We start from the raw sequence: 13649 nt of genomic DNA, 5'->3' as shown, positions 1-13649 counted from the left end.
CATTGTCCTTGCAGCCAGAAAATAAACAGGAAAAGCTGAAAAAACCTTAGGCTCAGCTTTAATATAGCTCACAGAGTTCGCAGTTTGCAATTTATGCATTTATCGTCATATTTAAAAATCAGCAAAATCGAAATTAATATTTCACGCACAAATCAGCGAATCTGCAACAGCTGTTGGACGCTTTTCCAAAAAAAAAGGGAATATAAAGATACCCCGTAAAAGTAATGAGAAGAGTAGAAATCAAAAATTTTAAAATTTATTCATTCAAAAATATATTTCAATGGATTAAAGAATATTCTGCCAGTTTATTCGATCCTATTTCATTAATAAATGAATGACGCAACCTTATCTAATGGATTTCATAATATTTTGTTAGCTAACAGATAACATTAATAAAATAAATAAATATATTTCGTCCCTTTTTTTAATTTCTTCAAATTACAATAAGATTTTGAATACTTAAATAATAGATTCATTTATGTTATCAAAAGAAATATAATATTAAGAATAATAATATTACAAAAAGTTATTTTGCTAACAAATATAATACAACTTGAAACAAAACATTTTTTTCCAAAAAAAGGATATCTCGAAATTGAGTTGTTAGCTGTAGATTTTTTCCAATAATTACGTGACTGAAAAGCATAGCAAAAATTATTGCCACTCACGTGGAAAAATATTATTTTAATTGCACATGAATTTCACGCTATTTACCAAAAAATCGACGCAATTATTCGAAAGCAATTTGTGCAATGATCTGAACGATGCGTTTATAACAATCACACGGTCAGGCAGCTGCCACAGTTAACCCCATCTTCCACCCACCTCTATCCCCATCACAAGCTGCGACACCTACAAATTCCATTTGCCATGCCTGCCAATTGACATTCAAAAATTGGAGCTAAACGCTGCCAATTACACAGCGCATGGGAGCATGTAACCATGGAGGTGTTTTGGCAGACAGCACGTGGGGAGAAGTGAGGGAAACGGAGGGGGTGTGGCATATTGGAGGTGTTTTGTTGGTTCATAAATGGCCCACTTATTTCATTTTTATCTGTTATCCATGTACGAATATCAATTAATAACTGCGGCCATCGAATTGTTGTAATTACACTCGAGTGTTCGACTTGTTGTTGTGCTAGTTATTTATTTATATATGCACAATGAATCGCTTGATTTAATGGCCCATCATTATCCACAAATATATTTATATTTATGACTTAAATGCAAAACAATATTACATTTGTTTTGCGCCACATCGGCTGGCTGGGGGCAAAGGTTTCAATTAGATATTGAAAATTACTGCAAAACACACACACATGTAAATCATTAAGTATTGGAAATTGATTGGCACAGCATTAGAATACATTTATATACATATGCTGAATAATTATGATTGCATACTGTAATTGCTGATCAATAATTATGCGCTTTGAAGGAGTTTTAATTGTTCAAGCTTTACTATTAACCTTCATCACGAATCTCTTAAAAAACTATTAGTCTATGACAATCGCTTAGCACTGCCTTTGAGCCATCGATCACTTCGATAAATTCGACTGACATAATTATTGCAGTAACAAAAAAAAAATAATTCCAATAATCTCAGCAACGCTTCGAAAATAAAAATGTCAATTTAAATAAGATTTCCCCGAATGCAAATCAATCAGACTTGGACCATGGCTGAAGCATTTGATGTATTGGCTGATGTCTGTGATTTTTGCTTTCTCTCTCTCCCTCTCTCTCTTTCTCTCTCGGGCAACGTCTGTTGTATGTCTGGCGATTTTCGCAAACATGTCACACAGTTTACAGTTAACAGATGACAAATTCATTTTTAACACGTTTGCCAGAGTGAAACCCCGACATGGTGGACCAACAACCATATAATCATCGCCATCTCGACTCGTACAATGAGCCATTGCACTGCACATTTCGTGTGTGTAAAAAAGTCATCTTATCGAAGGGTGAACTACCACATACCCTGTACAGCATCTTCAAGTTGCAGCTGACTTAAGCTGCTTATCAACTTTTTGCAGGGTAGAGCAAATAAGTAGAGGTATTACTGTCTGACATTCTGTCTGCCTCGTGAAGTTTGGCTGTCAACGGTTCCCCCAAAAATAACTCACAAGACACTCGTATCTGTATCTTTGATGCATGAAAGAAGTATCTCGACAGCATGTGTGTGTATGTACGTGTGTGTGTGCCACAGCTTGTGTTTTGTACGCACCTCATTCCAGGCGCAGATAAATGTAGAAAATTAAAGATTCTCCTGCTAAACGGAAGCTTAGTCGAAAAAAGGTCAAGTCCAAAATGATGGATGATGCCATGACACTCTCTCACACACACACACATACACTAACACATATGCAGAGATGACACCCCAATCGACAAGGAGATGAATGAAATGGCTGAGTGACATTTTTCGTACTGCGCCCCGCAAAAGGTCTATTAAAAAATGTTGCCCTGCTCTTTTGGCTCTTGTTATTTGTTGGGTGGTTGCAAAAATTCCAGGGGAATATACATATTTTGTGTGTGTGTGTGTGTGCTGCTTCAATGTTGATTTTTAAACACTTATTCTTATCTCAGGTGGAACGTGGATACCTTGTGGCAATATCCGTTGACGCAAAGAAGAAACTTTTCGGTTATCATAATTTTTTGTTATCATCGCATTCATCGCATAAATAATTCTGTTAACATTTTCAACAAGCCACAAATTAAAACTACAAAGCACTAAAAATTCGTGCCCCGCAAAATTTACGACCAACGGAATCACGTGTCATCCACACGCTTCGTGTCCCCCCGCCCGTCCTTCGCTTGCTCTCTTACAACTCTCCCCCCCCAAACCCTTCGCAGACAAGAGAGTTGCACGAAGTTCCGCAGCCAGGCGATATGATGCATGGCATGACTCGGCGGAAGGCGTCCTCGACGGGTTGCCGGCAGCCTTAAGGATCTCAGTTTCGGATTGCGATTCACGTGCGCTCTGTGTATGTGAATTTAAATCTGTGTGTGTGAGTGTGAGTGTGAGTGTGCGTTGCATTTGAATATAAAATCCTTGAAGCCTTTTTGTGGTTTGCAGCTTGAATATAAAATCAGGGGAAACCCACACACACAAATACATACAAAAACACTCACCCTCCAAAGCACAGACACAACGAAAGTCGATGACAAACAGAAAATCCATTTCACACAAACATTAGTTTTATTTAAATCTGAGATTCATACACAAACACACACACACACACACATGCACACACACGGGGCACACGGCACACAAGAGCACGACCTTTGTCCTGACAGCAAGCAGGAGCATGTGTTTCAGCCCATATCCTTGTGTTATCCTCGTTGACTTTTCACGCTCTTTTAAACGCCGCTTGGCTACATTTATCACACTTTAAACAGCAAATGAAAATGAATTCGATAATAAATTATTGCATTTCTATAAAAGGCCATGGGAAGAAGATACAAATGTATTTGAAATTATTTTATGTGATCTATATTCATTGATAATTTAATTTGGTAAAAGAAAAGGATTTTTAAAAAGGGCGGCAAGTATTTTGAATTTCGATTTGACTGAACTGAAATTCTTAGTTAGTTTATTTGGTACTCTTACGATTCAACTTTATAAAATCTTAAAACTATTATAGAAGTTCTTTAACTAAAGAAAAGCAATTCAGATACACAGATACACGGTTTAAGATATACAAGTTCTTTTCAATATTATACAATGAGCAAAAATGGGGCAAATATTGTGACTTTGAATTATGTAATCTGAAAATTTCTTTGGTAATTAAATTTGCTCAAAAAATATATTTTTGAAAAGTATTTATAAAATATAAATTAAACAAAATTATAAATTAAACATGGAATTTCTTTAACTATATAATTGCCTTTATATTTAATTTCTCTATTGACAAATATATTCATTATATTAAATACTCTTCTACAATTAACTTTTATCACTTGTGTTAAACTCTTCCTAGAAATCAACACAGCATTCCCCTTTTTGTGTGGAGTAGGAAATATGGCAATATTTTTATTTTCAGTTATCTGACATGTGTGAACCTCGCTCAGACATTGCATGTTTGAAAAGTTCTGATAGTATTTAAAATTCACACCTGTGATTTCGCTGGCTTTGACAGATAGGAGATAGAAGTGCGAGTATTCAACTAATTAGTTTCGAGTGTCTCCACTAAAGCATTGCGAGGCAACGGAGCGTTACTTTGAGAATTCAGTAAAACTTAAATCGGTGTCTGAAACAACTAGAATAACAACAACAACAACTATACGTGATACACGTAATTTATGACAATTTTTTGCAGTCATTTGTCTTGAGGCGTAAACCGCTTATATTGTAAACTGTAGAACAGCGTTGTAATTCGCCTTTGATAATTATGGTTGTTCACTGGTTCATTGATAACTAAGCGGCGTTTTATGTAAAACCCGATAATTTATTAACTTATTACAGTTGTTAGTTAGAGCGAACACAAAACTGTAAACTAAATAGAGGAGAGATATACAAACAATTTGAGGTGGAATTGTAAGTGAAGTGGATTCGCATGCAATCGAGTGTATGTAATGCGATTAACGTTCTGATATGCGGTAATAAATAGGTGTACTTGTAAATGTTAGTGTAGGTGTAGGTGTAGATGCCATTAACTTTGCTCGAACTTGGCGTTCCTTTTGGGGTCCTTTTGATAAACGCCCAACAATGCTGCTAACAAGCAATTTTTATGACCGAAAATCCAATTCAAATGTTTACAAATCGTTTAAACTGAATTAAACTAAGGCTCAGAGAGTGTAATACAGAAATAGAGAGAGAGAGAAAGAGAACAGGAACAATGCTTAAGTTTGCGGCTGAGAAAAAGACATAAAAATAAATCGCGTACAAATTGAAAATAATTTTGGATTTGATTTTCTTCTTTACGATGATGCGACAACAACAACGACAAGCATGAGAAAGAGAGCTCTACTTTAAGTGGACAGAGATATATATATACACATAGATTCATGTATATATTCAAATGTGGACAGCGTGGGTCAAAACCACATCGTGGGGTGTCCCTTCCATTTGACTAAGTACACAAGAATAGAGCGTAAAAAATTTTATCTTCGCGCTTTTTACGGAATGTGATCCGCGGCGATTAAGTGCGCGGCTTTTGTGTCATTGTCATGCCGTCGTCCTCGTCCTCATGCTGGCCAGCAAAGGGAATGGGCTTCTTGATGGCAAGCCAAGGAGTGGGTACGGGAATGATATTGGAGAGAGAGAGAGAGAGTAAGGGGGAACCATGTAGTTGAAGTTTATTTGCAGAGGGCGACGATTCAACCACTGCCATCGACATTGCCACCGCCACCGCCAACGCCACCGCAAACACCACCATCTCCATCTCAATCCAGTGACGCCTCCACCTCGTAATGTATTCAAATTTTCCAAGGCGAGGCCAACGTCACTGCAGTCATTTCATAAAATGCTTTTTTAAAATTTAATCGTGGACAAATATTTTCATTTCGCCTTGTTTTTTTTCGTTGGCTTCCTATTTTTTTTTCATTCCGTTTACTCCTCTCTTTTGGCTTTTAGCTAAATGAGTGGAAATAAAATTAAATCGATACTGGCCGTGAGCTTAATTCTATAGTCAAAATTTCTTTCCCTAATTCACTTGGGGAGCTAAATGAAGCACAGTGGAAAGAATAAATGTACGGGTAATGAAATTAGAATGCTGTGTGTATTAAAAGGTTCCATTTAGGAGATGCTTAATCCCAGCGAAATAATTCTATTATTACATTTAAATAAATTACTCAAATTTCAAGACTTTATTAAGTTAACTTAAGAAAAATCTCATTAGAAATCCAATAAAATTGAATATATTAAAAATGTGCAAAATATTTGTTTGATGCCACTGTGCTTTGCCAATTTAAAACATTATTATCAATTGAGTTTTAACATTTGCCGCGCAATTTCTCACAACTTAATTTTTATTAGAAAAATTGCGTCAGTTGCCCGAAATGTTTTTGGCCATGGCTAAGAAAGCTCAAGCATGCATTAATTTTTCATAATTTTCAGAGAGAAAAATGCGCTTTAAAATAATGACAAATCAGTTTGCAGATAAAGGCTAACCACAATGAAATGGAGAGGGAGAAGGACAGTTAAAGGGAGAGCAAAAGTAAATAAAAAATAATACGAGTTTTTTCTTTTGGCAGCCGCTGTCGCACTTTTCCCCAAGCTTAACTAATCGTAACAGATTTTTTTCACAGTCACGTTGCGGGAGGAGGGCGGCACAAAATGGGGATAAGGAAAGGCCTTGGGCGTTAACGTCTGCTTGGCCATATCCTGCGGCCTGCCAATTAGAACCCTTTGTTTGCCTTCAAGACGCCTCAAGACACCTTCGTATCTCGGTGCACTTATCTCCATAATAAAGTCGTAACAATTAATTGCGCGACCTTTTCACTAGCCAGCCAGTCAGCTAGCCTAACCCAACCGTTCTCCCTCCAAATCGCTGCCAGGGTATTCCCGAGTCCCAACTGAGAGCCTTAGCCTGGACTTTAATGTAATGGAAATGTGCTTTGAGCACCTTTTGCGGTTTGACGCATAATTTGTGCTCCAAAATTATTTGATGGCCGTCAATTAATTTAATGTCTTTGTCCATTCTCAAGTTTAGCTTTGCGTTTAATTTAAGTGGGTTTAAAATGTCGCTTTACGGGTCGTATACTTGATAGCTGGCTGATTTTATTGGTGTTCTATTTGTATTGTTTTTGTGTTATTCTCGAAATAATAATATAATAATACTATAATAATAAATCAATATTTGCAATGGCAACTCAATAAATATATATTCCTATTTAAAATAGTTCCCATGAACTTCTCATATCCATAGATCATCACTTGTGTGGCAAATCAAATCACTTCCTTGTCGATAAAGTCATAAAAATGTTCATTCTTCTCACACTTCACCCCCTTATTCAACAATATCCGTAATACAAGCCACAAATCTGTTTGAATTTCAGCCTTATCAGTAGAGAATACATATGTATTTACATGTCTTGATGGCACGAGTATTATTATTATCCATGGATGATCTGTGGCAAACGACTCCATTGAATATATTTCGCACTTGGCCGAGGTTTGTTTTGAATGAATTCAACTGTAAAGGTTAAAATTATAAATGTGCAAATGACTCATCATAAATAAAATTAATAAAAGGCACAAGCACGGATACGAAAGCCGATACCGAGACACCAAGAAACCGAAACTGAAATCGAGACAGAGACAGCAACCGAGGGGGAGAGAAACTGGGACCTTCATTGAGAAAAAGTACAACACATCAACATAAATATTATGATAAATGGTTTGTTATAATCATAATCCGCAGGGGGTAAGTTTTGAGTCGTGCGCTACGCATTTTTTATCCAGCGACGCCCTCGAACCACAATCAGCAACAGACAAGGACAAGGGGCAAGGGATGAGGAGTACAGAAGAGGACAGGGATACTGGATGAACTGGCGCAACATATGGTCGGTGGGTGGATTATACAGATGGCGCAGCAGTGGATACGAATTTCGATTGCATTTCAATAGACGCGTTCTGCTTCTTTTTTTTTATTGGTTTCACTAACTGATGGCCGCACAGGGATTAAAAGCCGAAGCGAGTGCTTTGCATAACAGGCTGAGATACTTTTGCCATATCTCCCACAGATACTTTGGCAAAATCTTGCCGCATCTTGCTGTGCCATAAACGGTTCGTAATATAACTTTGTCTTGGGAGTTCATTACAGAATGTGGAAGCTTTACGCCTAATTAACACTTTATTCAAGTTGAAATTTTATTGTTTCAATTATGTGAGTGGATGAGCGCGCGCGAAAAGCAGCCGCAAATTGACAAAACAATTTGTATTTCAATGTGCACATGAGTAGACTCGTTCTTCTTTCTAACAGCGAACCCAACGAGATACAAAGCAACCCAAAACACACACACATTCCACACTCATCTCATACTCGAATTGCGAACGCATTAAAATTCAGGATGTGAAACAAACAATTTGCGGTGAGCGCAACAAGCTAAGGTCCTCGATTAAAGGCTAAAGGAATTTCGTGGGTTTTGAATTGTGCTAAAATTATTGCTTTAAATGTTCACCGGAATGTGGAAGATTTTATTGCATAAATTCATATGAATAATGCTGCATTTACCCTATTAAAATTTTGTTTATGAAATTGAAAATTTTTATAAATATTGTACAACAATAATGAAAGTTTTTCCGCATCTTATTAAATTATCAGCTAAACATTTCAAACGTTGCGATAACAATCTTGAACAAACAAAATTTGTACTAAACGATCTTTGACTCTGTTGGATGCTGACAACACTTCAATTTGGTTACAACCTGACAGGGAATTAATTTGACAACATTAACAAATTAAACTGTTAAACCAACACACAAGCAGCAGCAGCCAGAACAGCAACAACAACATCAGCATTTGAGTACCATATCAACGTTCGTCTCCGGTTCCAGTTGCCAGACATTTACAACATCATTTGTAATCCATATCGCACAGCATGAAGTCCCACAGTCCCAGTCGAATGTGTGTGTGTGTGTGTGAGAGCCAGAGAAAAGATGTATTGACCCTTCAACAGATTCTGTACGGAATGCTTCACGCTATTTATTGGCTCACTTTCACTTGGATACGGACAACGGACAACGAACTGGGGAAAAGACAGAGCAAGAAAGAGAGAGAAATCTGAAGCACGCCCCCAAACTGTCCACAGAAGAAGTTGCAACATCTCGCAGGGGAATTTCCCAATCGAGTATTTGTTTGCTTCCCTGCTAAATGCGACAAAGGCCACGTGTTTGGATTTCAGGTTACACTTGGAACATTTGTTGGATTAGTGGCTGCCATTTGTCAACATGATGATGGTGTGGTCGCAATTAATTGGCATTGTATTTAGTTTAAGTCCAGTGGTCAAGTGTTAGAATGCAGAGACAAATGAGTGGGAAGTACGGAAGAGATATTCCAGGAAACTTATTATCACAGCTTTAAGCAGTTTGAAAGTGTTTGGAAATTAGCATACTATATTTAGGAACTTATGAATGAAACTTCTTTTCCAATTAAGAATGTAGTTTGGCGAATGAACTCTGAGAAAATTTTAGTTTTTTTAATATGCATATTCAAATGTCAAAAGAAACAAATTCATTTGGGATGCAATACTCTTTAAAATACCGTATACAAACATTAAATGTAATAAGAGATTACATTTTAATGATATTTAAAGTTAGTGCAAAAATATAAAGTTACATTACACATATTTTATGTTCTAACAGCTCAATCCTACCAAAAATTCTGTTCGCTTTCTTAAATATTTTACGCTATTGACAATATTTCAAGAAAACATTGGTTTTTTCATAGCTTTTTATGTTTTCCTTTCATTGTTTTAATTTTTAAGAATATAACTGAGCAAAGCTGTAGTACAAACAATTCAATAATTTAATACGTGTTTTAAACATATTTCGACATATATCAAAATGATTTGCTTGTCAAATTTAATGCGATGAACCGTTGTACGTTGCAGCAATTGTCAGAGGCCAAAGAGAGCCGCATGACTGTTGCTCACCATTTTGGGGGAATGCTCCACTTGTGTCCAGTTGTGATTAATTGAAATTTTGTGCAAGTGAATGGAAATGGAATGGCAAATGTTGATAAAATGCTGCTTAAAATGCAGTACATAAACCAGCGAATATGGTGTAAATTTCCTGGGGATATTGCAGCAACTGCAACAGCAGCAATGCAACTGCAACTGCAAGTTGCAACTTGCAGCCGGTTGTGCACCCATTCTCATTCCCATTTCCATTCCCGTTCTCAGCTTTGGGCTGTTTTCCTGCCCCTTTTATCGAAGCAGGGGACAGGAAAAATATTTTGACAAATGAACCTAAATAACAGGTTGCAATCGCTTAGAGGACCGAGAGAGCTACACAAAGAGAGAGGGAGGAAGGGAGGAGTAGACAACGGCAACATATGCGTGGCCCTGGACAGACTGCAATGGACCGCTTGTACCTCGTACCTGGACAGGAAAACGTATAGCCAGACAACCTTGATACCTCATTTATTTTAAAATGTTGTTGCCACAAACCCGACTCCGACTCTGAGTCCGAGTCCAGGCTGGCTTTTGCGCTGCACAAATGAAATCGACACATTGGGGTAAAAAACGAAGAACATAAAAAAGTAAGAGAAACAAAACTCTCGAAGAACTCTTGAGAGTTGAATTCATCAGTCAGACGAACGCAACTGACGAATCGACGTCGACCACTCTCGAAAATTGTTACAAATGATCGCAAATAACAGATCTTTGCCGCACCGTCGATCGGGTTTTTTTCGTTTTTGGGCCTGGGTCTGGGCTTTGGCCAGGTTGCGCGTTGTCCAGTCCATCAAAGGAGCCGAAGCCAGCAAAGCAGAGAAGCAGAAACAGAGACAGAAGAAACGCGTTGCGTGTGATCGAGTCTTGCACTGGGAAATGAAATGAGATTGGCCACAGCTGAATGTTTTCTGAGGCTTATTGGAAACCTGGTAACTGGAAATGCGATTCGTATTATTACCCAACTTGGGCGCCGCTTGTTGCCAGTTTGAATTGCACTGATTTCTTGATTAATGAGAGTTTTGCATTTGCCAGTTGTTGCTTTTCATCTTTGCCGTTGTTGCAAGTACTCAACTATGTTATCAATGTGGCAATAAGTTTTGGTTGTGCACTTACCCTGATTGTTGTTGTTGCTGCTCTTGCGCGATGTCTTCTTCTCCTTCATCCATGGGTACTCGGGCACCGAGTCCATCCCATCCGGCGTCTGTGGCACACCAACACCAACCGGATATCCGCCACCGACACCGACACCACCGCCACCAACACCGCCAACGACACCGCCAACAGGTGTGCCAATTTTCGGGCTCTCAGGACTCAAGTGATTGAGAAACTCGGCCATCGAGGGCTGCGAGTTGATGAAACCCCCCTCGGAGGCCATCCAGTAGGCGGTGTCCGCCGCTCGTTTATCACAGTTCGGTGCCATTTTGTTGACAAGCATCACAGCCGGCGGCGGTCCCTGCGGCTGTTGCCCCGGTCCGGCAACCACAGTTGCCACCGCTGTTTGGCCCGTTTGCACCTGCAGCGGATTCAGAGGTGACTCCGATTTAATCTGGGCTCCCATTTGGGTGCTGTCCAATGTGCTGCACACTTCTTGCATTGTTAACACTAAATTTATTTTAGAATCTTTTTGTCTATTTGATTTTCACAGTTCTATTTTATTTTAATATTCAATTATGCACCTGAAATGGATCAAAATAAATCATTTCAATATAGAATTTATTAATGAAAATAAAGATTAGAATATAAATATGAAGTTTACACGTAAAAATTATTTTACATTTTCAATTTCTATTTGTATTGAATGGTGGAATATTTGAAAATAGTTTTAGTTTGTATTGAATCTATGAATACTGCAAATTAAATGCATAGTAATTGAAAACAAACTGAGGAGAATTACTTTCTAAAATTTCAAATGCTTTTCTAAGATTTCTTTTACATACATATGTATATGTGCTAAATAAAATTAGTTACCAAAATAATATACACTTAATTTCTACACCAAAGTCTTTGTCGGGTTCACACTTTAATAGATGTCAACTTTTTCATTCACATTTGGCATTGCTTTCAGAGCTATTACTTTGTATCTTTTAACACTTTTCTTGCACAAAAATGAAGTAAATAAAATATGAGCAAATAAATACAAAATGTACACCAATATTAAATTAAATACATATATTATTTTAAGAATTACTGCTGCTCTTACAGAAGGTACAAAATTTCCGACGGGCTTATAAAAAAATTGTATTTAAAAATGTATTATAAATGTATAGAATTATTTTACTTTATAAATGTCTAATCACCAAATATTATGAAATAACTAAACACTCAATAAGTTTTGTGCCCAAGAAAAAAATCAATTTTTTTTTAACTAAATGTGTTGTTAATATTATTCTTTTGGCAAATCATACTGAATATGCAAATATTACAGATTATTTATTCTTTTGACTTACCATTTCAATAGATCGCTATGAAGCGTTCGCTCAATACAGTTTTCATTTTACATTCTACACAGTTTTCAGCACTTGGTCACACATTTATTAAGCGTGTCGCAATTGCGGCACATTGACTACTAAGTTGTATTACTGCTACACAGTATTATTTTGTTGATGTATCTTTGAGATGTTTTTGCCAACAGGGTCAGATAAGGGCGCAAAGCAGGCACAAACTTGTCATCGACACGGGCAAACGCGACGCGAAGCGAGAATGGCAATGGCGATAGCGATGTTGCTGTTGATGGCGACCGTTGTTCACTCGAGCGGGACTGTTTCAGTTCCAGTTCGAGCTTGAGCTTTGGGCTTAGCTGCGAGTTCGAGTTTGAGTTCCATTATCATGTAGAGCAGCTGGCGGTTATATTAGTTGTATACACCTTGGCACCCATGGCGACGCGAGTGTCAAAACAGAAAACAGAAAACGCGACACGATACACGGGTGGACAACGGTGCGTATGCGAAACGACAAGTTGTGCACGAGTTTGGTTATTGAGTTGAGCAGAAGGAAGGGTCTCGTTTGGTCTGGTCTGTGCCTTGCCAAGAGTCACAAGAAGCCGAAGCTGATCTTGCAATGGTTACACACACATACACTTGCACACAAGTCACGGACACTGACACAGACAGTTGCACTGCAATTTGTAGTTACAAGTTACACTTTTCTACACATTCGCGCCACAGTGTTGTGACTGTAGCTGTCTCTCTCTGGCCTGCGGCGTAGGTTCAACTTCGCGTCGCGTTTCGGTGCGCAGAACCGGTTTGCATTGTTGTTGTCGATGTCGATGTCGTTGTCGTTTTCGTTGCCTCAATGGTGGCCTTTGCCGTTGCTATTTTGTTAATAATTCAACTAAAATATTGTACACGATTTATTTATTGCACTTTTGTCAAATAATTAATGCAAATTATGAATTGTTTTGCATTGCATTTATTCATTTAGTAATATTCACAGTGTCAGACTCTCGCAAAACTCTCCCTCCGTTTGTTGTGTTGGGGCAAAACGACGATGCTTCGTGCGTTCACGAATCTCATGCAACCATTTCATCCAATAGCACCGAACGCACTGAATCTTGTCCGCACTTGTCGCAAGGAGTGGCCAACGCAGCGCAGTCTTACAAATGCTTTCAAGATGAGCGCCACAACCACCACCAAGCCGAAGGGGCGTGTTCAAAACTGTCTGCTGTCTGCTGTGTGTGTGTGTGTAGATGTGTGTGGGCAGAAGTACGAGTTGAGCAAAGCACAATGACAAGCAGCGACAGAGCGTTGGGGTGAATTGTCATGCGAGAGATGAGCGCAAGCTTCGTGCTCGTGAGCCAAACTATCGCATGCGATTTCAAATGTTAGTGGTGATCGCCAATGATATTCCTTACATGTAGATCAATTTTAATTTAAAAAAAGCATATTTAAAAGAAATAATATTTCAACTCGATAAATCAATAAAATAAATCATATAACGAAAATATTTTCCAAATCTTACTTCTCAGCTCTACTTAATTTTCGAATAGGAATACGTTTCATATTTAAAGTAATGTTTTTACATTTGTTTCTAGTTGT

At 38.0% G+C, this 13649-nt stretch overlaps 1 protein-coding gene across 1 annotated transcript in view; it reads right to left on the bottom strand.

Annotated features, from left to right (window-relative positions):
* LOC132784140 (homeotic protein proboscipedia) overlaps positions 1-13017 on the bottom strand; it is a 38488-nt gene extending 25471 nt beyond the window's left edge. Inside the window, exons 1-2 of the mRNA XM_060789556.1 lie at positions 12063-13017; positions 10729-11291 (exon numbers count right to left, since the gene is read on the bottom strand). Of these exons, the coding sequence (XP_060645539.1) occupies positions 10729-11209 (481 nt within the window). The 5' untranslated portion in view covers positions 11210-11291; positions 12063-13017. The remainder of the gene's footprint in view (positions 1-10728; positions 11292-12062) is intronic.
* Between the last annotated feature and the right edge of the window lie 632 nt (positions 13018-13649).

Source organism: Drosophila nasuta, chromosome 2R (assembly GCF_023558535.2).
Source record: "Drosophila nasuta strain 15112-1781.00 chromosome 2R, ASM2355853v1, whole genome shotgun sequence".
In the NCBI taxonomy this organism is placed as follows: domain Eukaryota; kingdom Metazoa; phylum Arthropoda; class Insecta; order Diptera; family Drosophilidae; genus Drosophila; species Drosophila nasuta.
This window is presented reverse-complemented; position numbering and strand designations above follow the sequence as displayed.